The sequence below is a fragment of the Arvicola amphibius genome, chromosome 3 (genome assembly GCF_903992535.2).
Source record: "Arvicola amphibius chromosome 3, mArvAmp1.2, whole genome shotgun sequence".
NCBI lineage: Eukaryota > Metazoa > Chordata > Mammalia > Rodentia > Cricetidae > Arvicola > Arvicola amphibius.
In genome coordinates, this window is record NC_052049.1 from 78,650,091 (window position 1) to 78,678,050 (window position 27,960).

Genomic DNA, 27,960 nt, shown 5'->3' on the forward strand with positions numbered 1-27,960 from the left:
TTCGATCTCTACTACAACAGAAGCCTGGCACGGCTGTGAAAGTCTGCAAGCCAAGCACTCCAGAGCTGCAGGCTGGAGGATCAAAAGGTGGAGCTCATCCTCAGCTAGTGAGATCAAGGCCAGCCCAGGGTACAAGAGACCTGTGTCAAACCAATCTAGCAGCAGTCTGTACCTTCGTTCCTTGTCCTTGTCCTCACTCTTGCCTCAACAACCTTCCCCCCTGAAGTTGACAAGAAGGAAGCGTGGATTGTGAGAATGACTCTCTCCCGCACCACAGGTGTGAATCCTGTAACTGCTCTCTTGTCTTCCTTTCTGCTTACGGACTTCAAGGAGAAAGGCCGATTTCTGAAGTTTCACATGGCTGGAGAGGACAACAAGGTTTGGAGTAGGAAAGGAAGCACCATGGCTGCCCGTGGTGAAAGAAACACCACAGGGTAGAGAGAGAGTCCTCACTTTCAAAGAGGAAAGTAGACTATAAAACAAACCGACCAGCACACCCGCAAGGAATGCTCACTCCTGTCATGTATCTGCAGAAACCACGGAAGAAATAGAAAGTAACTGCTGGTTTGCGAATTGTGGCTGTGCACACAGACAGACACTGAGAGGGAGCTTGTTTCTCATCAAATCTTTAGCAAATGGTTTGAATGGTGATCTCTGATCAGGTCTGGGACTTCAGACAACTAAGTGGCAAACAGCAACAGCAACAGCAACAGCACCACAGAGAGGCAGAGCTCACACTTCCTTCAGTTGTGCACACCACTTGACTGCCATAACAGGGGATGGCTGAGCTGGAAATTTAGCAATTATAATTAGCAAACATAACTCTAAAAAGCTTAATTTTATGGATAAAAAGGCAAAATTAATTAATCGCCTTATTATTCTTTTCTTCCAACTGCCCCCACACCGATCAATACAAATTAACCTTCGGTTTGGCAATTTTCACAGATTTAAATTAATAGTTAGAGGATTTTCATTTTCATAGAAATGAATCTCATTAAAAGAAATCCAATTTTATATTAAAATGATATTGAAACCTCTCTCTAGATTCAACACATTGGATATGGTAATGACGTTGCTTTTGTAACTTCTTACCATGTTTAGGGTATTTTTTTTCTCAGCTTAATTCTTACTCAGAGTCATTAGGTCATTTGCTCTTGCTACAATAAAAATGGTCTTGCAATATGTCTTAATGGGTAAAGATTCTGGCACCCAAATTTTATGATCTGAGTTGGATCCCAAAACCCACATGATAGAACGTGAAAACTCTCACAAGTTGTCTGGCCTCCACATGCATGAAATGCTGTATTACCCCCACCCCTGCCCCCCAAAATTTAAAACAACACTTTCTTATTGGAAAATTTCACTCCATTTAATACATTCTGAATATGAGTAATCCTTGGTAATTAGAAAGTTCATTTCATTTTCTAATAAATTCACTTTATTCTAATTAATGAACAAATAAAATTATCACATACCCAAAGTTTTGTTTTAAGGTAAAGAGTAAGAGCAGGCTTTGTCTATCTGTTGAATGCTTCTCTCTACCATGAAGTCTAACTTCATCCCCAGACTAGGAACATCTGACTGAAACCCATCTACATAAAATGAGGATGAATTTAAACACTATGACTCAAAGGTCCTAATTCAATCCCCCAAAACACAAAGACAGGCATACACACCACATACATGAGGATACACTTTCAGTCATATAGTCACACACACATGCACATACTCCTAAATACATCTCTCCAGAGTAGCACTGGTCAAGAACTCCCGTTCCTCATACACTGCCCCTTCAGCTCCTGATGGAAATCTTACGCACACACTCCTGGCTTGCTGAAGAACATGTGATGGGCTCAAGAGGGAAAGCCAGGGCAGAAAAAACACAGATTCATTTAGCAGCACACGAAACTGAAGCATCACATGGTGACCACATGGTCTCCATCTCCTCCATCCCCACAGAGGAGAGCAGAAGGGAAACGACCAAAGGCGAGATGTTTCTGCTAGTCATCAGAGAGGGTTGTTAAACTACTTTAGCATACCAGATTACGCAGCCCACCAGAAGCTAATTAGCAGAAGCAACCGGGATCTTCTTCCTGGGAGCTGTTAGCCATGCTGTCCATGGAGGCCCAGCTTATTTTTAAGAGCAGAGAGCACTTACCGGCTAATGTATTTGGGAATCATTGTTACTGGTGAGAGACCTGACACTTCCCTTTAAGGCTTGCCTAGAAACATCTATGGGATTTTCATCAGGAAAGCTACATTCCTTTCATCTAATTCTAAGCAGACATTGTGCATAATCAGTTCCAGTTGTATTTGCAAGGACGGCTTATTTTTGCTAATAGTCTGTAAACAAACGCCTATAACAGCTAATTTTATGGGGTGCCTTGGAGATGAGAGTGCAATGTCCCTTCTCAGAATGGGTCAGCACAGCACCATTGATTGATTGGGACACAGAATTTCACAGAGGCCATTTCAATAAGAACACCAAAGAGTGTTGGTTTTCAGGGTGATGGGCTTCTCTTTAGTCGCCGACCCCTTCCCATCCCTTGATGATGATGCCAAACAGAGTGCATGGAGTCCAAGGCTTAGCTTTCAGAGAGACTGATGACTGCGATTTGTGGGCCTTCTTAAGAAATGACCTAAAAGAGGCTATCCACTCCAAAAGCAAAACAAAACCAGGGATTTGATTGACTTATTTCTTGAGTATAAGAACTGGGAGCCCTGGGGATACCAACAAGAACAAGACATGGTCCTGTGCCGAAGACCTCCTTATCCAGTGCAGGGGGAAGAGGTGAGCCACAGTAAAACACATAAACATATAAAGACGTCAGCCAGGTAGCTCTGGCCAGCTCGAAATCAGGGGCATCACAAAGGGCAACACCGAAGACAGCTGCCTTGGCAGATTATGACACCTCCCTATACATTGGAAATTTCTTATATCCTATATCATATTTACAGCACTAGAAACTTCTACTGGGTGGCACTAAGGTTAAAGAATGCTTAGGTCACAGCTATTTCATGTGTGATTCCTCTGGCAGTAAGATGGAGAAATAATTTGAGAAAGGAGGTGTAGACAAGGGATTACTGAACAGAATTAGGACAATAAAATCAGCAGGAGAGGAGCAATTTAGGAAATCTTTGAATTAGTGATGCTCATACCAGGGTAAGACGTGGCACAAAAGGCTGGTGAAGGCTCCCAGTTAGAAAACACAGAGCATGGTAGGTGTTGGCCGTATGGTGATGACACTACTGCTTTGTGCTGAGTTACTGCTGGGCACCACCTGGTGTGAGACATGGTTTCTGACCTTGAAGAACAGTTAGGTCTTGGAAAGATGGACAAATGGAACTAAGAATCAGGTCACTGAAAATCACCTGAGTTCCCGGATGATTATGGCTTACCACTAGAACAAGGAAACCAAAGGCAACCTGGAAAGCCCCTCAGGAATTCTGTACCATCTCTACACCTGTACTTTGAAAGGAAAAGAACTGGGGTTAAGGTTAGTCCTCTGGTAGAACATGTGCCCAGCATGTGTTTAATCTCTAGTGCAGAAAAACAAACAAGCAAACAACAGCAAATACAGCACTAGTCAGAAAACCACGAGGGTTGGCCACTACATATAACGGTGGAATTACTATGTGGTTCGAGGGCAAATGTGTCAGTCAATTTCGTTTACCTCATTTGTCATATCAGGAATGGCTACAGCTGTCTTGTTCAACACATTAAGTCACGTTAGTGCTCATTAAATATTTGCTGAGCACATGCTCACATAGATAAAGACACCAATCTTATCTCAAAGATCTTGAAGTAGAGAAAATAGTGCATAAAGATCACATGCCAAGCAGATGCTACAAACATCAAAAAACTTTAAAGAACAAGCAGCTTCTGCAGTAGGGATGCTGAAGTCTTATAGGAAACAAATGAGAAGATAGTCATCAAAACACTAGCTGAGTCCCTACTCTCTTATAGGCAAGGGTGAACCACACCACGTCAACCATACGTTTGTCTAATATCTATTCTCATTGCCTTCAATTGTGCATTGTCGGGGTTGGGGTAGAGCACCTGATTGCAGTCCCTGTGGAGGACAGATGAGGACATCAGATGCCCACACACAGAGTAACCAAAGTGGACTCGGAATCAGGGTTGGATCCTTGGCAAGAGCAGTATGCACTCTTAATTATTAACTTATCATTCTAGACCCAAGAATCACCTCAGTGTGGCACACAGTCCACCCGCCAGCTAGAAGATGCCCTTTTATCAGTGGTAAAACACGTTCTGAAGAACCATAGCAAATAACTCTTCTTCTTTAAAGAATATTGTCCTCCATGAAGAACATTACAACCACTTGTTTTATGAGTCTGAGAGCTAAGCTAAGTTATCTGGAATAAACCTTTTAAACCATTTTTTGTGATAAAGATGAGAAATTGGTTTCTTTTGAAAAACAATACATTTCAAGTGTCATAAAGCAAATAGTAATTTACTTCTTCCCACATGTATTCAAAATATGAGCAACAAAGGAAAGAATGTTAGAGCGGAAGGAAAAGAGATTCTGTCCATAGCAGATGTTCATCTCTCTCACTTTCCCAGAGACTCCGCCTCTACAGCCACCAAGCCATTCTTCCTATGCAGTGTGCTGTGCACATCTCTGTCTCTGCATTTCATAGCATCACAAGTAGATCACACGTGCCAAAATTAAGATCATCCTTTAAATACTTCAGGGGTTTGAGCTAAAAAAAAGAGCAGAGAAAATTAGAATTTCCTCCTTTGAAAAAAAAGAAATGGAGATTAAAAAGATAAGTCAATTAATTGTAGATGAAAGTTGTAAGAAAGATCTACAAATCCTGATGCAGATGTCATGGGAAAGAGTGCTAGTGAGCATCATGAACAGAGGTAGCCACGGGAAGCAAAGGTGAATGGAGGCACCTCCAGCACTCAGCAACACTGCTCTACAGGGGGGCTGGCAGAACCCAGAGCAACAGAAAGCTGTTAGCACAAAGGGAGCCTTGGGTTCGATCCGATAACACCCAATGTAAACTAGGCTAGGCTGGAGGTACAAGTCTGCCAGTTCCCACCCAGAAGTTAGTAGCAGGAATATCAGAAGTTCAAGGTCATCTCTGGCTAAGTAGAAAGTCAGAAGCCAGCCTAGGCTATAGGCCTTCTCAAAACTGAACAACTGAACAAAGAAATGCAGAAGTTTTCTACAAAGCTGTCAACAGATAACACAAATAACCAGAAAGAATTATTTTACTATTAGAAGTCAGAAGCAGACAGGGGTAATTCAGGAAAGACTGTTTAAAGGGCTTCTGAAATTGGGCAGATAGAGAGAGGTTTGCTGATGAATGATGCCTCTGCTTGGATTTTATAATTTACAGCTAATACTTTTCTTTTAAATGATCCACAAAGCAGGCTTTTAAATCAAGGACAGTAAACAAGTCTAAACCTAACCCAGCATCGGCCTGCACTTGGTTTCCTCCCAAAGACTTGATGAATGTCCTCTTACAAATGTTTGTAGTCTTGCTAACCCATCCTCACGGAGGCAAACCAGCAAAAGGCTCACCGGTAAATCCTCCTTTCGTTTCAACGTGAATGTGAAAATAACAATTTCCAAAGTGAGGGATAACAAAAGGGGAGGTTTCACAATAACTAAACATTAATAAAATTAAGCAATCCCAGAAGCTCACAGTTTGAGACAGCTGCGAGGAAGTTGCCTAGACCAGCCCTGCAAAGACAGGCATTACTCCAGATTTCCCACACAGGAACTTCTTTTTCTCACAGATTTTCAAGGAAATCTCTTCCTTATATGATGTCTGGTTTTTGATTCAAACAAATCTAAAAAAATGCTTCTTTTGAAGGAAACTTAGATCAAAAGAGTAATGACTTATAGTGAACATTTCTGCTTCACAGGACCTGGCACAGCACAAATGTCACTTGGTTTCTTGAGAATCTTCCCCTATCTGGGATGGAGAGAGAGCTCAGAGGTTTAGAGTGTTCCTGCTCATGCTGAGGATCACAGTTCACTTCCCAGCTCACCCCCGGGGGGATCCTGTACCCTCTTCTGGCTTCTGGGGGTACTGGACTCATGCGCACATTCTCAGAAACATACAAACTCATAGTTTAACAAACAAACAAAATCTTTAATAAAATTTTTTTTCTTCTGTATTGACCTACCCAAGGTTACATACACAATCACAAGTCTTAAAGGATGTTGCCCTTAGGATTTTAAGTGTCTAAATATTTACAGCAGGTGCACTTTCTGAAAGGGGTACAGAAATTCAACTCATTTTATTGCCTCTAACTGGAGATGATGAGAACGGGGTACAAAGCAATTGGATGAGGGGCCACACTGACTTCTCCCAAAAGCATGTATTTAGTTCTTTGTGCATTTTCTATATTGAACACCATATACATGTATAACTTGGCTTTGAGTCTAGTCATGCCAGACCCATTTAAAGAACTGTATTATTAACCTGTATAGTTGCAATGAAACTACAGAATTCTAATCTGAACTTATATTGGTAATTCTAATTCTCAACAATCCTTTTCTGCTTTTTTAATTAACAAAAGCAATTATATATACTAATCAAAAAATGTTAAACAAATTTTCAAGAAGGTTAATATTATTTCTTTTTTAATTTAGAAACCAACTTCAAGTTATACAGTTGCAAGCAAACGTATCAACTTGGTGAAAACTGAAAGTCTCTCTGAAATGAAGGGAAAGAAAACAGTGTTGGATATGGAAGCTTACATAAGGAAATCAACTTAAACTGACTCCATGATAACTGGAATTTGAATACACCACAATTTTCAGGAATCAGTGGTTCCCAGGAATTGATTTCACCCTGTCGGTGATGGCAAGTGACATCACCACCAAGCCATCTTACCAGCTCGCCTTGCCAGCTGGTCTGCACATCTTGAAAAGCAGTGTGACGAATCCTTAATCCTTACGAACAACTTAAGAATGTGGTCAATATGAAAGATCCCATAAGATTCCATAAAAATGAAGCCCTGACTAACACGCTTTCCTCCCTACGCATCTGTGCTACTTTGTAATAGCCACCTAATCCTCAATTAGGTTCCTGTCTTAGTTCTAAGATGTCAAGGGAGAGTGGCTCCTAAGCTGTCTTTAAACAAAGGCGCAGAAGCTTTGCAATCTAAGAAAATCTGCAAGCCAGCCCAGAATTCAATAAACACTGCCTCTCCTACCTGTGTCCCATCTTGGGATGCTGCCAAGGCAGCCTTAGAACAGGTGACAGTGTACTGACTGTCAATGAACAACTTCAAGCATTCTAAGTAAAGCCACTCATGTTTTAAGCTTATGGTCAATAACCAGCAAGCAGGGAGAACAGGTTGACTTTGAATTACCAAAGCCATCAACCCAATATACTAAAGCATTTTCCAACTGGCCAAAATGCAGAGAATACGTGTCTATGGAGTCCTAAACCACAAATGGGGCATCTGTGTTATACTCCTGTCCCTCAGGATTCATGGAGCATCTCCAAAGAGGATCTGGAAGAGACAGAGGCCAACAGTACCTTCTGGAGCTGACTGGACCATAGCAGCTGTGACACAAGACTGCACAAAATCAGACCAGGCCATTTCCCAGGGGCTGGGAGTCTCATGAAGCTACCAGCATGTGATGGCTTTGGGGAGGGGAAGTCAGTTTTCTAAAGGGTGAGGCTTCTGAATGCCAAGCTTTAGTAGAGCTTATATCCAGGAATAGATGAGTACCACAAATTGGACTCATTGGATTATAAAAGTACTTTTTAAATTTTTAAAAAAGCGGCTACAAAGTTGGGAAAAATGGGGAGTGAAGTGGCTCTTTGAGGAGTTAGAAACACAAGGTGAATATGATCATAATCATGCATGAACCTCTGAAAAACTTCAACAAAAATACTACAGTAAAAAAAAAAAAAAAAACCCTTTTTCAGTGATACATGACCAACCAGGCCCTGTCTCTTCTGTGCTATTTCCACTTGTTAGCGTGAGACAGGAACTTGATTTATAACCAGGCTAGCACCAAAGTCTTGATCCTCCTGTCTCTTTCTCCCAAATTCTGAGATCACAGGCTTCTGTGCTATAGCCAGCTACTCTTGGTATTTTAATTACTCATTTTTTAATGTTCTGCCTGCAGTGTAAGAACCCACCCCCCAAAAGTCAGACAAACAAAAGACTACCTCACATTTCTCCTGAATCCAGGAGTATCTCTGAGTCATTCTTCGTTTTCTGGGGAGATTACCCACAGAGAATTTGGAAATATTTTGAAATAGGAGCTATAAATTTCACTATGGAAAAGTCACAGTGGAATGTACAAATTGATAGGGAAGGGTGTTGAGGGAGAGGACCTGAAATGAACTCTGGGCACAGTGCTAGGGCCCTCCCCTGCCTCAAGAGTGACATCTTCATTCTGTGACTTCATAGTCAAGAGAATTCACCCTTGCTCTTGCCAAATGTTTTTGTACCAACTTGCTAGGGAACATTAAATGGATCTTTTCAACATCTTTTAAATTTATTAGTTTTATAGGCTTGTTTATGAAGATGAATTCCTAGCTACTAAAGGCAGGCTCTCAGGTAAAAAAAAAATATGACAGATGAAAAGAAAAAGGAGATAGGAAAGGTAGATTCAATTTTGAGGTATTTGGGGTGAAAGGGCCAATATGGTTTATGCTAGCTAAATCAAAGGCTAAAACAACCAGGCTTGGAAGATGACTCAATGATTAACATGTTTGCCTTTAAAGCATAAAATCAGGAGTGATGGTGCATGCTTGTGATCCTTGTGACCTCAGGCAGCAGAGACAGAATCATCCTGGGGCTCTGTGCCCAGCCTGGACTAACCAGTGAGTCCAGACCACTTTCTCAAAGAAAGCAAGGTCGATGGCTCTGGGGTGCACACTCACAGAAATCTCTTTCTAATGGTGCCTGTGATGACTAGTTTTGATTGACAGTTTGGCTGGGTTAAGAAGCGCCAAGGGCATTCATAAATCCCTTTTGTGTGTTCCTGAAAGGACATTTTTAGAGGGTTTGGGACAAGGAAGACCGGTCCTCAAATGTGGGTAGCCACATCCCAGGGGCTGGCATTCTAGAATGAATGAAAAGAGGAAAAAAAGGAAGTGAGCTGAGTACCAACATTTCCTACTTCCTACTTCCTAGGGAAGTGGTGGGAAGTGGGCAAGCAGCCTCATGATCCCCTTGTCTTGGCCAACACCCAACCACTCCACCATCACATTACCCCTGCTACAGACTGCACCTCAAACCGTGAGCTAACCCTTTCTCCCTCAGGTGGCTCCTTGTCAGGGATTTAGTCAGAGAATTTATAATGTTAATTATAAATTGAATTTTAAGGATGAACTCCAGGTACGAACTTTTAAATAACAAGCATTAAATGGTTCAATGTGGTCTGGACACAATAAAAACCCTAGAAACTGTTCTCTAAAATTATACTGCTTTCTGACAACCACTCCCAACTCTGTGGTTGCTCAAGCCCCCCACAAAGGGCCACAAAGAACACTGCTTCTTCCTGTTAACCCCAAATACTAAAACTGTCACTTTTTCTAACATTCCTACATATTATTTACTTCTCTGAGTTCCCAGCTGGGCATGCAGCTAAGTGGTATAATATTTTCCCGAAACGCTCAAGGCCTGTTTTCAATCACCGACATTGTACAAAGAAAAGAAAAAGAGATTTAATATTCATGTAGCCCCCAGATTAAGCATCGAAGGCTATTGATCTTCAGAATTTCAGTATTAATGAGCAAGCAGACATGAGTTATACCAACATCAACACACACACCATACTGTGAGTTGAGTGGAACAGCTAAGTCGGACAGATAAAAGGAAGAATGTAGCCCACATTAGAGACAGTGTATGGACAGAGACAGGTGTCCAGTCACAACAAAGACACCCAGATCCCAGGATAAAACACATGCTGACTATTTGAATGCAAGTTTTGTTTTAGACTTTATTCCTCTTGCCTAATAACTTTCTCAGCTGAAAACCATAATAAGAGGACAGAGAAATGATAAAAGATGAGAGAGGGAGGAGATCCCAGAGGAACATAGTGTGAAGGAACTCAAGCCATGTTGGAACTTAAACTCTGTGTATCTGTCTGTCTGTTTTGCTGTCTGTCTATGTGTGTTTGTGTGTTTGTCTGTGTCTGTATGTATGTATGCCTGTCTCTGTGTCTGTGTGTCTGAGTTTCTGTGTGTCTGCCTGTCTGTGTCTGTCTGTATCTCTGCCTGTCTCTGGGTGTATGTGGTATGTGTATTTATATCGATGTGTGTGTGTGTGTGTGTGTGTGTGTGTGTGTGTGTGAACACCACACTCAGTTAAGGTAGGCTCAGCTCACAGCAGAGAAGAAGAATCCCCTTACAGTTCAGACAGGACAGGAGGAGAGAGAACAAGCCAGAGGTTAGACCACTAGATCGAAGTCGACACAGGCAGTGAGGGTTTGGGAGACTAAATCAAGGATATGGGTATGGGGCATGGCAACTAGTCACACAGAAATGCCACTGTCTTCTGTCCTAGAAATTACCCACAGTCACATGGGTGAGCACCAACAAACCATCAGAGACAAAAATTAGTTGATTAAATAAATAACCTAGAGCAGGAAGGAATACCATTCTCTGATGTGTCAGAAATCTTATCAGACAAGAGGAGTGGACAGTCCAGACGTTCTCATCTGCACAGAACTGGTGAGCAGATAAGCAGAACCACGGAAAGGCATTCTTAACAGTTCTGTTGCCTCTCTGGCCATCCAGGTACTTCCAATCCAAAGATGAAGCCCTATACAGGAAGGGCCTCACCCTCACCAGAGCAGAGAAAACCACACAAACCAGGGCTTGGGCCCCAGCATGCGTTTGAACCAACCAGTGAGTGCCTTAAATTCTGGAGAAGGCCTTGACTAGTTTGAGGTGGGACCAAAAATTTTCTCTGGTAATGGCAGGGATAACATACATGCCTCAGCCCCACACTTGGAGGGAGGATTGATCATGTGGCTGCAGACACGAGCGAGTCCTAATGGATACAAACCGACAGGAGAGAGCAGAAACTGAGGCCCAGGGAGAGCCGGGGAGAGGCAGGAAAGGAGGAACTGAAGATAGGTTCTCGTGCTACCAGGAATCCATACAGGTTGATCCCATAACCTCAAGAAGGTTACTATCACCTTAACATCTCAGCAACCCAGTTCACACCTGGCAGAGCCCACATTCAAATCATTGATTGTTTCCAAACTGTTTTTCTTCTCTGAAACAATCAAATTTCTCAAAATTTAGACCCAGGACACAGCCAAACGGAGATGAAAACTTTTAAAGTGAAATCATTTTCCTCTCCCATGGAACCTCCTGGGTGGGTAATTAAAGGACATAGAACAACAGGTCCCTCCCACACTCCCAGTGCATAGAGATCTAAGCCAAGGGGCCCAGCTAGGGCCCAGATGGTAACGTGCAATTGCTTTCCCAAGCCAGTCCAGTACTGTTCTGAAAGACATCAGCCACATCTCAAGCTCCCCAGAGGTCAGGTGACCTCAGACACCAGAAAAGACAGGGAAATACTGGTGTCCATGAATTGCATTTTAGTTATCAGTCTCTGATTCCATCCCGTTCTCCATAACCAAGAAAAACTAAACAAATACTGTTTTATCATTCTACTTCTAATGTACTAGAAGAAAAGCACAAAGGGGTGTTTTGGAGACCATCGTATTTCCACAATGACTTTGCCAGTATTACTAGGGTAACCAGTTAGTCACATTTACCAAATAAGGCAATTTTTTTCAATGCCTGGGATCTTTCTACAGTGAGCTCACCCTACTTCTCACTGGGTTTCTACAGTCCTCAGAGGTCACGCTTACGGCTTTTACAGAGTCGGAAAACCAGCAAGCTCCATGTAGACGTGGGAAGCATGTCTCAGGAGAGCAAGCTGCTTGTCCTTAGCTCATTCCTGGCTATGCACAGAAGTATTAGATGCAAAAGGCAAAATACACTCCAACTGCTCATCAGTAAAGAGTGGTATTAAACTAAAGCCATTAACAAAACCAGTGAAAGCTGTTTGTTCCCGTGGGTACCAATGGCAGATTCCACCTGACGTCTCTGAGTGTTATTTACCAGTTGCAAACTGTCACTCATTTTCCACGAGTGAGACTAGGCACACATGTCCTGAAACTTCAAGTTTTCTGACTAACAAATACATCCATTCATTTCTTCAATGCCAAAGAAACATTTCCCCCATTTTAACTGCTTCTGTATGGAAACGTGGTGCACACAATTTAAACCTATGTTGTATCTATTACATGTAAGAACTATCATTTTCCTAGTGAGAATTTGTGGTACTGGGGAGAGGGTTGTCCACTATATTTAGCAATTCCGGGTGAGATCTGAAACCCGAATCTGCACAAGTAAGTGGTTTTCACTTGACTATTCCACACCAACGGTTCTTCATCGTTCTCCTCTGACTTCTCTGTGGCAAACCATACCCATGAAGAGCAGCAACTCTGAAGGCTGTGTCAGGGGAAGTGTTTCATGAAAACAAACAGAACAGAAATGGGAAAATATGGTGTTTGTGTTAAAAATATGAGCTGTAGCCACTAAGATGCAAAGTCACACCCAAGTTTATCTTTCTAGAAATACTACGGTTCCCAAGTATAAAATGATTGTGGTTCAAGGACCGTGTACGCTGCTCAAAGGTACTTGAGTGGGAAGCTTGGTTCCAGTTCTAGTTGGCGGAGGGAAGAACATTCAAAGGGTGGGAGGTGATTAGGTCTCTGAAGGGACTGAGAGTATAACTAAGTGGGTAGAGCTCTTGACCAACACGCCGGACATCCTGGATTTAGTCCCTAGAAAGGCATAAACTGGGCATGGTGGCAGACGTTGGCACTCAGAGGTACAGTCAGAACATCAGAAATTCAAGGTCATCTTTGGCTACATAGTGAGTTTGAGGCCAGCCTGGCCTACCCAAGACTCTGTCTCACACAGGGGCAGGAAGCCGAGGGGGTGGTCTGTTCCCTCTGTTAGGAGAGCAGGACTTTGTGCGTTGGGGGTTACAGCTCACCAAGAGTGGCACAGGCCCTTCTGCGTTTCTCTGGCTCCCTTCATACAGGTGCCCTCCTGTGCTTGTCTGGTTCCCTTCTGTCAATCTGACACACTGTGATACAACCAGGCAGGCATAATGAGGCAACCAGCACAGTCTCTTTGGGACTTTCCAGCTAGAAACATGAACCCAATAAGTTTCTTTAGCTTTTAAGCAGGCTTGGCTATTTGCTTACCGCAACACAGAATAGAAAATACAGATGCCAAATCACCAAGAATATTAAGTCTGGATGTTATTACTAAAATGAAAATTGAAATTTATTTTAATATGTGGTCTTTTTTCCCCCAATAAGGGACCAGAGGGTAAATACTTAATTCTTTGTGGGTCACATGCTGTCTTTGTGGGTCACATGCTACTCAACATGGATGATGGAATGGGAAAAGTGGGAAAAAATTAGGCACGGGTTTCATTGCTGGATACTTAACCTGACTTTCATGTAATTTGTACCTGATACAAAATATTATTCTTTAAATTATAACAAATATGAGAAATGTACTAACTGTTCACAGCTCATGGGCCACACGCACACACACACACACACACACACACACACACACACACACACAAGCAATTTTTTTTGGCCTGTAGCATTTAACCTCTTTCTTAAAACATGAAATTCATCTCTGGACTAATCACAGGAAACAACTGGACCATTAGTTCTACAAGGGGGAAAAGCTACCTTGAGCTAAGAGAGAACAGCCACCCAAGTCTATCACAAAGATATTTGCTATGGCTGGACAGGAAAAGAGATAATTATACCCCAGAGGACACAGATGCACGCTCTTTATGTCACACTCCCTTTGGGAAGTTGCTAAACAATTCAAAGAGCAAGAGATAGTGCAATATGATTTTAAAACGCAGTTATAGTTTCAGTCCTGAACGTCTCACAAAGACCCTCTCGACATTTGACAGTGCACTATTGGGAGAAGCCGGAGCCTTTAGGAAGTGGGATTCTATGGAAAGAACTTAGGTCACTGGAGGTGTGTCTGTGAAGGGGACTCCACACCCTCCACCCTTTTCTTCCTATCTACCCTGCCCCAGCTCACCTTCCTGGATACCATCCTCTGTCACCCACCCTTTGTCACATGTGCAGCCTTGTTGCAGGATCAAAGGCAATGGAGCAAAGTGACTACAAACTAAACTCCGAAAGCACAAGCCAAACTAAATCCCAAGAGAGATGCGCTCAAACACTCGCTACAGAAACAGAAACTATGGCATGTAGAGACACACAAAGCAATCCAGTGACCAGAGGGCTGCATGGCCAACACAGAGATGGGGAAAGATGACACCTAGGGAAGCCTGAGACCCAATGTCAACCGCAAGGAAGACAGAGTCCAGAGGTCTGAGGTTCACTGGATGCTGGACAGTGATAACAAAAGGACAGCCATGACCTGAAACAAGCCCGGGTGGCCTTCTCCCTGCACATGCACACCCATTTACTCATTTACATCTCTCTCTCTGTCTCTCTCTGTCTCTCTCTGTCTCTGTATCTCTCTCTCTGTCTCTGTCTCTCTCTCTCTCTCTCTCTCTCTCTCTCTCTCTCTCTCTCTCTCTCTCTCTCTCTCTCTCTCTCTCACATGCACACGAGTTCTAGCCGACAGCTTAGTCACTCCATGAATTGTATGATACTAAGTCCAGTTTCTAACAGTACAACAGAAAAGAAAAGCCATCTCACAAAGCAACAGCCGTATGCAGTTAGCATACCACTTTCTAAATTAATATGCAAACCGTATTTCTTAATGTGGTTCATATTTTAAAAGCTTACAAACAAGAACAAAAGCTCTAATCAAGCTGGTGGTGCCGGAAGCTGCCCAGACATATTGCAACAACTCCATGCCATGGCAGTTCCTCATTGCTCTGTCGTCTGCTACCCTGGATGCTAGCTCCCCTTTGCACGGGCTGGAAATTTGTTTGATTTTGCTGTGGGTTTTTAGACGGAATCTCATGTAGCCCAGGTTGGCTTCAAACTCACTAAAGCTGAGGCTTGCCTTGAAAATTATGTTCTTCCCATGTCTCTCCCCTGAATGCCACCATGTTTTTACCTCACCCAGGACTCTGCCAGGCTTACACCTGCACCTGTTGATGCCAGCGTTCCACGGGCCTTGCCAGCCCCCACTCATCATGCAGAATGGATTCGTTCTTCCCTCTGTGCTTAGCAAATAGTCGGCTCCAAGTACAGCATCGGTGCTGCTCCACCTCACCTCTCTGTTGCCGAGATTGCCTGTGAAGAGTGAGCTCACCGAGGACAGCAACATGGGATGTCTGTGAACCCTTGGGGCCAGCAACGTGTCTGGCAGAAAACAGCTGAGTACTAACAGACGCTTCAATGTCAGGATCGATGCTAATCAAATTTCCAGACACTCAGAACTGGGAAAGGATGACAGCCTGGACATGATCAAATCTATCTGCCAAAAGGTCTCAGAAGTTTGGAATAAAGAAACTAAAATTTTATAAGAATCTTGGCAAAATCTCTACTAACCAAGGGATGAAGGAGTCCTAATATAAAGGTTTCTCATATTCTAGTTTTATTTCATTAAACAATGTGAAAAATGGCAGGGCATGAACACTTGTTGATTTTATTTGCAATTACGTCTGTGCACAGAGTTTAATGTGTATGACTGTATATATGCAGCTATGGATACAGAGGCCAGAAGGAAATCCATGGGATTTGGTGCCCACTGAAGCAAAGACGTAAGCTGAATCAGGCATGGTAGTACAAAGTTTTGATCCCAGGACTTAGGATACAATCACAGGTCTATCTCTGTGAGTTTGAGGCAAGCCTGATCTACATGGTAAATTCTAGGTTAGCCAGTGGGTATTACATGGTGAGATACTGTCCCAAAACAAAACATAGATTTAAAATTTTGTCACCATTTACCAAGAAACTTCTCTCCTCGAGTTGTCAAAACCACATTTGTTGCCAAAAAAAGACTTCATTACAAGAAAATAAGTTTGATTCCCATCCAAACTTGGACCACTGAAGAAGGTATAAACTTAATATATGATAGTATTGCTCAAGATTTCACAGCACAGGCATCACCATGACGTCAGCAAGGCTCTCCATGATATCTATTAGCCAACCACAACTTATATATGGCTCATGGAAATGGTTCTAGTATTTTAAAACATTATGTATTGGACCTAAAAATGGATCATAAGGTTAAAACAAAAATAAAACTGGTGGGAACTTCTGAACATTCCTAGGTATTGGACTTCAGCCACTGACAAAACGCAGCACTCCTAGGGAAAACAGTGCTAATTTCATCCATAACCTAGGCTCAACTAAATTATAATATGAGCATCTAAATTCTTTTCTCATTTAAGTTGGAAATTGTTCAGCAGGGACTTTGGGTGAAACCTCACTCAGAACATAAGCTTTCTAGACGTTCCTTCCTTGTCATTGGCTAATACATTAGGACATAGTGTCGTTTTTCATTTTATTTTATGCATTTGTGTGTTAACTTTCAGGCATGTATGGTACAACATGTCCCAGTGCCCTCATAAGCTGGAAGAGAATGTTGGATCCTTGGGACAGGCGTTCCAGAAGGCTGCGAGCCACCGATGTGGGTGCTGGGAATCCAGGTCCTCTGCAAGAACAGAAAGTGATCTAAATGCTGCACCATCTCCTCAGCCTCTATGCGGAGTCTTTGAATGGTGCTGCTTGTCTAGCATGGAGATGCTTGTCTTCAGGTGATATCATCTGCCTGGTTTTGGTGGTAGTGATGGGGTCCACCAGAGCTGATCCCTCACAAGTAGTTGTACGGATGTGTGAACACACTATGAACTGCCAATACAACTTCACACTGTCATGAAAGAGGCAGGTACAGTACAGCACTAAGATTGCAGTACTATGTACCAAATGGTCTGGACACAAGTCCCAGACAGAGGACATGCTCACCTCCGGGTTACTGGTAATGCCTCTTACTTTTTCGAGGTTTCAGGTGAGTCATCTAAAAATGATGGCAGCTTCTACTCTAAAACTGCTATACATACATGGTTATGCTTTGCAAATTGTGCAATATGTCAATCACAAGTAACATCCATCCAGGGTACCCTTGAAAATGACACTCTATCAACATTGTATAATCAACACAGGATTGGCTCTTCTAGGATACAAATTAAGATGAAGTACTCTGCATGCTGACCTATTAATTAGACAAAGGGACTCTGCTAGAATGAAAACCTACACTAGCCATCAAATCTGAATAAAGGCAGTGGGCATCTTGGTACTTACTAGTTAGAAGGAGATTAAAGTTCAGAAGACAATTGATGTTAGGTTATAGTTAGCTAGGGTTTGAGGTCAGTCTGTTTGGCAACAGGGAACTGGTTTCTCTAACCTCGCTGCACACATGAGCTCACTCAATATTCCATATTTAACAAGAAAGAAGAGTGCTCACTTTGACAGCACACATACCAAAACTGGAACAATACAGAGAAGATTGGCATGGCCCCTTGGCAAGGATGACATGCAAATTCATGAAGTGGTCCATATTTTTCAACTGGGGGACATGGTGTCATCAGGTCCTAGGCTGCTGACAAGGGCCATGTCTGGATCTCTGGACCTACTGTTCCCGTGGTCATGTTACTTGGGCCTCTGTTACTTGGGCCTCTGTTACTTGGGCCTCTGTTACTTGGGCCTCTGTTACTACCAAGGGTTCTGAGAAGTCCTGGGATTGGGGCTGTCCCAAGTGGCTAACTAGGTGACCAAGGGCCATACCACCACAGGGATTCTTCCAGTCTGGTTCGCCTGGCTTGTCACCAGGGCCATGGAGTCACGTCAGCTTGATCTGTATTGAGGGGCCATGTGTGGGTCCTACTGTAGCCAGAGATTGTGCCTGCTACCATCGGGGGGTTGTGGGGATGCCCAGGGTTGAGGTCCCTATGTGGGACTGGGGAGTTTAGTTGGGGTCCAAGAGGCATCCTGCAGCTGGAGTGATGCCAATCTGAGAAGCCTATGCTGCCATCTGTGGCCTTGATGACCTCAGAACCCAGGTTCTGATGAGGACCATGTTTGGGTTTGTAGTCCTCTCACAGCCAGGGTCTATGTTGATGTCCACAGCCCATGGTGTCACCAAAGGCACATGGATGTCTAGGGTCTAGGCCACAACCTGTAGCCATGTTGGTGCCCAACGGCTGTAAAGACCAGTCCAGCTGCCACCCAGACCTGCATTCTGGCCCTCCGATTGGCCCACTCTAATATCTACTACATCTATGACCTGCTGAAGTGTAAAGGAACTGGTCCTGTGGAATGACAGCCACAAGATCTCCATGACTGGGGCAACAGCAGGATGTGTGAGAGGAGTTGCGGTGAGGACCAGTGATGATGGGGTGCCAGAGGCCTTGACCCAGACCAGTGACTCATTGCAATGAACACTTTGTGGGTGGGGCTGATTGTACAATAGGATGTACTGTGTGATACACCACAGCACACAATGCCACTAGGATGAATGATGAATGAAGAGGTGTTGGACAAACACAAGAGCGAGGTAGGGTTTTTTGTCTGTTTTGTTTTGCTTTAAATTGATTTGTTGGGGGGCTTTAGGGGAGCATGCCACAGGAGTAATGGGAGGATATGGAGAGACTGGGAGGTAACAGGGATTGGGGTCCATGATGCGAAATTGCAAAGAATCAATAAAGAATTATTGGTGTAGGAGGTTCTTCTGTCTATGTGTTGCTTTCATTGGTTGAATAAAGAAACTGCCTTGGCCTTTTGATAGGGCAGCACTTAGGTAGGCAGAGTAGACAGACTGAATTCTGAAGAGAGAGAGTCATACAGAGAGAGAGCCACCATGAAGCTGCCAGGTCAGACATGCTGAATCTTTCCCAGTAAGCCATGACCTTGTGGTGACATACAGATTATTAGAAATGGATTGAATCAAGATGTGAGAGTTAGTCAATAAGAGGCTAGAGCTTATGGGCCAAGCAGTAATTTAATTAATATAATTTCTGTGTGGTTATTTCAGGTGTAAGCTAGCCAGGTGGCAGGACAAGGCCTGCTCCTCAATACAACAAATTATGTTAAAAAATAAATATTTTTTCATGTGCAAAATATGATGGTATTATTGAACAGTTGTGTACTTTTCCTCATCTTTGCTGGAAATCTGACACCACCTCAGCTCGTTTGCCTAACATCTCCAGCCTTCAGTTGTCTTGCCCTGAAAAGTCTAGTGGTTTTCTGTCTATGATGGTGACTGTGAGGAGTGATGAGCTGACACATAAAGTGGCTGGGGAGTGTTGAACTAATTATGGCAAAGGGTGACAATGATTATTGTTAAAACTATAAGCAGACACTTGGAGTATGCTCTACTGACAAAGATACAACAGGAAGAGATGCGGAGATGACTCAATGGTTAAGGTTTACTGTCTTTGCAGCGATGGTGCCAGGTGGCTCACAACCATTTCTAACTCCTTCTCCGGGGGAGAAGAGCGCCTCTCTGTCCTCTGTGCATACCTGCACCTACATGTACATACCCACATTCAGACTCCTGCTCCTGGGGAGAAGAGTGCCTCTGTGCATACCTGCACTTGCATGCACATACCCACATTCAGACTCCTCTTCCCAGGGAGAAGAGCGCTTCTCTGTCCTCTGTGCATACCTGCACCTACATGTACATACCCACATTCAGACCCACACTCATGCATATAATTAGAAACAAAATAAAATTTTAAAAAACTTATAAAGAGAATTGTAGGCACATTCAAAAAGCTATTAAATGGCTTATTATCTGACTAAAGAATTCAACCACGATGTTGTTGTTGGAGGAGTCTCCACTGGGCAGCCATAAACAGCACATGAGGAACCATCCCAGACCAAGATCTATGGGGCTCATGGACTATAAGGAAAATGTAAGAGGTGATTACACCCTGACTCATAGGCCATCTCCAGATTCCTCTCCTCCTGTGTCCCAGACTGTCCACTACACCATACAAAGAACTCAAATGATGAGCGAAAGCTTCATCATTCAGAACATCTACAGTTCTTCACGATGATCTGAGCTCACTTACATACACAGACAATAGGGCAGTTCACAGCCATGCTCTCAGAGAGGGGCTCTGTGGCTGCAACTGAGTTCTTCCTGGGTTTCTCCTCTCAGTACTACAAAGTAAAATAACATGTGCAAGGCACATTTAAAAATAACAAGCAAATGTTAAGAAGCAGAAGTAAACCCTGCAGCAGGCAGAACAAAGGGATGTCTGAGTCCTTTCACAGCCTTCAACATGAAACCAACGTGAAAAGGTGGATTTAAGCTTTTCAGTGTCTTCTGCTGCAGTTTGTGTCTGGATTAAAACCAAAGAGTGTTCACAGGACTGCCATTAAAATTCATCAAAATGAAAACCAATGTCTTAAAAAGCATTTCTCACAGAAATGAAAACAGTTTCCAACTTTCATGGCCAGTATTTCTCAAGGTGCTTTTATCTGATCTGGGAGTCCCCTCTGTATGCTGTGATTACCATTGGTTAATAAAGAACTGCTTTGAGCCTATGGCAGAGCAGGGAAGAACAAAGCTAGGTAGGGAAAACTAAGTTGAATGCTGGGAGAAAGGAGGAGGAGTCAAAGAGAAGCCATGGAGCCGCTGCTGGAGACAGAAATTTTTCTGGTAGGCCACAACCTCGTGGTGATACATAGATTAATGGAGATGGGTTAAAGTAAAATGTAAGAGTTAGCCAATAAGAAGCTAGAGCTAACGGGCCAAGCAGTGATTTAAGTTTCTGTGTGGTTATTTCATAGCTGCTGGGTGGCTGGGAAACGAACAAGCAGACCTCATTCCAATAGTATTCAGTGTGTGCTCAAAATCCCGGAGACTGGCCCAACAGTATTCAGCACCTAATGTGTACTGGGAATCCCAGAGACTAGCAAGGGAATCATAATCATGCCAGACTGGACATGAGTAGGTTTGGCCATACCTAAGATGTTTTTGTAATTAGGATGTATTTGGCATAGTCATCTTTTGCTAATAGTAATGAAAATTGAATATCTCTCAAAGGAATTTTCTGAAGTGCAGTGTGGGAGCCTTGAAGATTCAAAACACTGCTGGTGTGGAAAATAAAATTCTTATCTTCACTGCACCAACATGGAGGTGCTCCATGAAATGAGCCCTGGGCCTCCTTAAAGTCACTTCCATTTATAAAATGTGTGACAACCATAGGTATCCATTTTGTTTTTCTGAACTGTATTGCTGACTAAGAACTCAGATGCATCCAGATACTACGGTAGCCGCCTCTCACGCCAGCCCTCAGAGGCTGAAGCAGGGGGCTTTTGGAGTTCATGGTCAGCCTGGAACCAAAAACAGGTAATAGCAAGAGGCTGTTGAAAAAGAAAAAAGAGGAAGTGCCAGATCTGTCTACCCTCAGAGTCAGGAACTGCTCAGGAAGAGGATTAGGGGACCCTGTGGCATTCATTGCCTCTGCTTCCTCTGGAGCAAGGAGGCGATTTCCAGCACTGTCAAGGACAGACAAAACGAGTCATTTCATTCCTCACATGCTACCAAAGGCTGTGACTCAGCCTGCTCTGTAAGAACGCTACTCTGGATACATCCACATGCTGGCAACTGTCACTCATAATAATTGTTTTAGTTCATGTTTGCAGAATTTAAACTAACAATGCCATAAGATAAATTAAACCAAACATTCAGTACAGTCCACTGACATGTGTAAGAGGCCTGGCCTACAGTAGAACTCAATGCTTCATATACTATCAGACCAGGAACCTTCCAATAAATACATCCATGACAACTGTTTATAGATAAGGCTTCTAATCTCCAGCTACTCAAAAAAGCAGGACCCGGCTCCCGTCCTTTAGTTCAATCACCCAGCATTAATCTCCTCAAATGCCTCTCTCTGGCTCAGCCTGTCTCCTTCCCACAACTAAGAGCCCCATTTTCCACAGTGGAAGATCAGGTGTCTCAAAGCTCCACAGAGAACATGACAGAATAAAAGTCTGTGGTCAGGTCTCTGATCCACTTCAGCTGGACAGTGTCATCTGACTGTGAGGCCAAAGATGCCTGATTCAGCGTTTTCCACTCCTCTTGAGGGGAGGGTGGAGGAGAGTTAGCTGACTGCTGTGTAAGATGCTAGGTTTATCCATAGCATGGTCTTCCTATTCCTGCTGGCTGATTGACCCCAAATGCTTGTGAGAAATTCCACTGGATGGATTGAAAAATTTCAGAGTCCTCTGGACAATTAGGTTTACATGCCAAATGAGAAGTCCTCAAATAAACAGGCCATGAAGCAACAAGTGAGATAAATACCCCCACTTATGCTTGCTTCATAACCCCAGGAGAAAACTAGCATACCATGCATACCAGCAAAGGATTTTAATTCGCTTTCCCCTTTCTGAAGATCCCTTAGCAACTTAGAAGTAAAAGCACCAGGCACATGAAACAGAATTAGGATGACAGACGACCAAGTATTCCCACTCACAACATCACTGGCTTCACATTTGACATCCCAGCCAGTGGACAATGGCATAATATCATATATCCTCTTGTGTATGCTCAGTTGTTCTGTGCAGTGATTCAGAAGTTCGGAAATCAAAACTGTGTGTGTTACCGCCGCTGCTTCTGCAGCCTCAGCTAATGTTAGCCTTCCTGGGGGAAAACAGCAACCCACAACTGAAATTACTTCTTGCAAGTCGGTCTGGGTAAACGTGAAATATGCCAGGAGGGGATGCTCATGAGGCCCCTTCTCCAATCACAGAAACGTCAGCACGGAAGTGGAGCCCTTGCAGGGAAATGGGTATGCTTCAGGTCCACACTACTGATGTCCACTCAGAGAAACCTACCCATCATCCTCCCCTTGGGGGGTCTCAATCTTCAGGGCCCTTTTTGTGGCTTTGGTGTCTGTTGTCCACCAAGATGTAAGGGACACAGGGTAAGAATCACTACTCTCGTTTTCCAGCTGAATTCCTTAATCTTATCAAATATTAGACTTCTTATTAGGCAACCATGATAATAGTAAATATTTTCTGAGTTAATTAACAGAAGGGCTTCTGATTTGCACTTTATGTGAAATCTGCTTTAAATGGGCAGAGACGTGCACACAACACTCTAATTCAGGACAAACACTGATGACTTATTATGGAACACCAGGCTAAGAACTACTTAGACCTAGGAAGCAGGGAAATATCACCTGAAGATGAGAAGAGAGCTTCGGAAAAGCCTGAATGAGGAGGTCTGCTTCCTGGTGCTGCCATATGGTGGGAGTCATCACCAGGACTTCAGGTGGAGGGCAAGCAATATTCCAGGGAGAGGGAAAGAACTGAGCAAGAATATAGACACTCAGGTGCACTCAGAGGAAGGCGAGCTAACACCTGTTTCTGCAGTAAAATGTAGCAGGGGGCCAACTTGTGTAAGGTAGTATTAGGATTACATATTCTGTTAATGTCACAACTACTGAAGGTCTCCTGAGAGAAAGAATGACATGATCCAGCACAACAAGATTAAAATGGGGTTGTGCAGACCAATCAGTAAGATATTACATTATTTCAGCCAAAAGGGATGGAGGAGAGGGGACCAAAAAAAATTCACAGAAGAATAAACACCGCTGCTGGAATGGAGGGAGACGGTTGTCATTGGTTGACTACATCAAAGTCCAACACAGGGAAGACCAGAGGTAAACGCAGGAGGGGTCAAACTGAAGAGTTCAGTGGGGGGGGGGGGGGGGAGAATAATATCACACACACACACACTTGTCTAAAGTTGTCTAAGAATAAAATTTACAAAAATAGAGCGTGGTGAAAGATAGTGTTTTCTGTGGTATAAACCTCACAGTTTAGGTGTTTACATGTTGAGCGAGTAAGGAAAATGTAAGTCTAAGTCAGCAGACTCCCGTGAGATGGCTCATCATGTAAAAACACCTGCTGGCAAGGCTGACTGCCTGAGTTCAATCCTCGGGACTCACAGTAGAAGAAGAGAAGCAATTCCAGCAAGATGTCTTCAGATCTCATCATGCTACAGTATGTGTATGAGCAGACACAAATAAATAATAACACATAAATATGCAAATATTAAAAAGTTAAAGAGAGTAGATTCAAGTCAATTTCAAAATTAGAAAATTTAGCTGGCCCATAGTCAATGATTACCAATGCAAAGGCTTTTTGTCAATTATATTTAAAGCTTTCCCCACAAAACCTCATCATGAAAAACATTACGAAAAAAGAAAAGAAATAAAAGGTTTTTTTAAAAGTCATTGATGGATTTTTCAGTACCTAGTAAATCTAATTTTTATTTTATTTCCAGTAAGGACATGCTCGTTTAATTTTACAGCCTCTCATTCTCATACTGTCTTCAAAGGTATATTCCCTACACAGCAGGACAGGAGGAACCCAATAGCACACAGGCATGCTCTCTACTCAGGAGAAGAAACGAATATATTTTTTAAAAGAATTCCAGCTCTGTAATAGCTCTCTAAAAAATGAAAAAGTTTAAAATGATGTCATTTTAAACACATAAAATATTCTGAAAGGTCATTCTAACTTCAAAACGTTAACATCTGATATTGTACCGCCTTTAATCATCGGGAGAATGTCTGAAGCATAAGGGAAAAGCCACACTTACTTTAGCTGCACCGATCTGTTCTTTTCGAAATTTCTCAAGGGGTGCAATTAATACATCATTAGCATTTTGAATCTGAAAATAAAAACGCACATATATTAAATTATGCACAATTTCATGCCTATAATATTGAAAACAGTCTCATTCCTTCAAGTTATTGGATGCAGTTTTTATCCTCTGATCTGTCTCTATAAAAACATCTTATATTTCCTATTGTACTTTTTAACCTAATAATGGAGTGGGTTTTCTGTATGATTTCACTTGGTATTAACAATAATGTGGGTAATATCAAAATAAGTACTTATTTTACTGAAGCTATAGATGGAATGTTTCTATTTCTTCTAAGTTTTACCTAAGAAAAGAGCATCTTGAGTATTAAATTACATTCACAGATACCTTTAGTCACATTGGTGTGATGTCACTAGTTTGAGCACCGTCCTAAAACTGGCAAAGCTCTTCCATTTGCCACTAGGCCATTAGAGTCCCACGGGTACAAAATAAAATAAGGCTTGATTTCTCTTCCTTAATGAGTTTATTGTGCTTGAAATTCGCCTGAAGGCTCTCCTGGTATTTTCACTCTAACTAAAACAGAACTTGATTTCATTTCAACAAAGAGTGTTTAATCTCCATGCTCCAAGAGGGGAGTCATTTGAACTCGAAAACAGATACCTTCTGCCAATGTAGATGAGCAAAAACTACTGCAAGGGCATGCAAGATGCGAGTGCCAGGAACTGAACAAACAGAGACAGAAACTCCTGACCGTGATACTATGCTGAAACATATGTGCATGGATGACATATATGCACATGGCACACATAAATGCATGCACACACACACATACAGACACACGCACACATCACACACACACACGCACACACACACACAACTTTCAGAAAGCAAGAAAGAAGAGTATAGTAACAAAATGAATGATCTGTTCTCCCACTGTGAAGAAGGAGGAGGAGGAGGAAGGAGGAGGTGGAGGAGGAAAAATGAAAGGAAGGAAGGAGTGAAGGAGTGAGAGGGGAAGGGAGGTAGAGAGGGAGGTAGAGAGGGAGGTAGAGAGGGAGGGAAGGAGGGAGGGAGGGAGGGAGGGAAGGAGGGAGGCAGGGAGGGAGGGAGGAAGGAAGGAAGGAAGGAAGGAAGGAAAGAAGGAAGGAAAGAAGGAAGGAAAGAAGGAAGGAAAGAAGGAAGGAAGGATCTACTAAATTCGACCTGGAAGTGCAAATGTAATCCGGTCACAGAGTTTAGAGTGTTCAGGTGGATCTAGATCCCCTATCTGTGAATCATCTGATTTGATACGACCTTGCAAGGGTATTTTAGGAAAAATACAAAAGCAGTCTTAATATTCTTGATAAATATTTGTGAGGATTTAAAGTCTTAAAAAATCTAACTTGGTAATTTTGACATTAATAATCCTTACTTATTACATAAACCTTAGCTTTATCTTTATAAATGTTGGCTCATAATTAACTTCAAAATATTTTAAGGGTGACTTCACTTATTTTCAGTAAAAGAGAAGCAAATCAGATAAAAGACTCCAACAGCATGCCCTGTGTGAACTCAGTCAGTTCTCAGCCTACACCCTGACACTATGCAATATTGAACAAGTTACTCAAACTCAGCCTAATAAAGATGATAACAGGATTTCCTTTTTACCTTGTTCAAAGAAATTAAATCTTTATATTTATGCTTATAATGTTTATTAAGGTTTATAAAGCGTTACTTCTTCCTATTAAATCCACTCTGCCATTGTGCTCTCTACAGAGTCCTATAACTGTGGGGTAAATGACAGTAAATCAAACAGTGAGTGAGTGATCTGGGTCGTGAAAGTTTACTTCTTTTCTGCCTTTGGCTGCTTGTGGTGATTCTGATAACCAGCAGCACTGACTGCCAGACACCACTCCCCAGCCATGGCTGCTGCTGTTTGTATGTGGTTAGGAGGGACGAGCCTCTAGACATGTTGTTATTCCTTCTCTCCACATATACATAATCCAATTTTCTATAGCCCTTGAACGGTCAAGCGTCATCTACAGGAGTGCCTGCTCCTGGTTTTCACTCCTGGGCGGTCATCAGCCAAGCAAGAGTCACTGAATGGAAGGAATCTTAAAGATTACTTACATTTTTACTCCCCTCTCTCCCCCAGGAGCTGGTGGAAAACCAGTGCTATTGGTTCGAGCCACAGTTTAGCATTAACTGTACTGATTGCATGTCATTATCCTGTAACTTTCTAAATAATAACAAGATGTTACTGCTCCAGACATTCACAGACCCAAACCACTCACAGATTTGAAGCAAATCTATAAAGATGCTCTATAGGACAGAATAGCTGCTTGAGAGGCTCTAACAGACGATGCCACTTAAAACAAGAAACATGAGTGTGTACACCTCACTGGAGAAGTACTATCCTGTGACATTAGGAATATAGCCAGCCATGCACAGAAGGCGGCTCATGCAGACACACTGCTGAGAGGACGCAGCACAATAAATGCTGAAGACATCTACAAAGAGTCTCTCCAATAATAGTGGACTCGTTTCCCAGTGGTATTTACAACTGGGACGGACCACACCAGAGCTCCCATTTGGGATGACAAATCAGCATCCTTCCTCTGCCTTGTTGAAACTCCTTCCCAGTTTTTCCTCCTTAGCATCTTACACAAAAAAAATTCTGGTAAGGTGTGAGTGTCTACACTAGGGCTTACCCCTAGGGCATCCACTAATTTTATTTTTTTCTTTTCCATTTTTCTTTGCCTTTCATTGTTGCTGTTTGTTTGTTTGTTTGTTTGTTTGTTTTCAAGACAGGGTTTCTCTATGTAACAGCCCTAGCTGTCCTGGAACTCTCTTTGTATACTAGGTTGGCCATGAACTCACAGAGATCCACCTGCCTAGGATTAAAGGCATACACCGCTACCACCCACCTAAACTCAACTTTCTACAGTTAAAAAGTGCAACCCTTTCCCAGGGCATCAACTCAATCTATTGTACTTCTAAACCATAACTAAAAGATCAAAATTCATTCACAGTATGGAAGAAAAGCATATGGACAGGACTTACCTATAGTAAGTGATCAGATCTCAAAAAATGAAATGCATTACAGGTTGGTTTCGAACTCACAGAGATCCAATTGGCTCTGTCTCCCAAGTGCTGGGATTAAAGGCATGAGCCACCACCCCTGGCTATTTTATGTCTTCTAATGTCAGCAAATAACAATAAAAAACACAAAACCCTATCTATATCTTTCAAAAGAAAAGCTATGCAAGCCTTCTGAGTAGCACAGCCAGGCACTTAATTCCTACTTCAGTGGAACTTGTTACTTCAGTATGTGAATATTGACTG

At 42.6% G+C, this 27,960-nt stretch overlaps 1 protein-coding gene and 1 non-coding gene across 2 annotated transcripts in view; one reads left to right on the plus strand and one right to left on the minus strand.

The window, feature by feature from the left end:
* Arhgap42 (Rho GTPase activating protein 42) overlaps positions 1-27,960 on the minus strand; it is a 215,109-nt gene that overhangs the window by 70,032 nt on the left and 117,117 nt on the right. The window contains 1 exon segment of the mRNA XM_038321482.1: positions 24,631-24,702. Coding sequence (XP_038177410.1) covers positions 24,631-24,702 — 72 coding nt within the window.
* Positions 17,465-17,571, plus strand: LOC119810868. Its single transcript, XR_005284814.1, has one exon. It is a non-coding gene; the product is annotated as a U6 spliceosomal RNA (small nuclear RNA).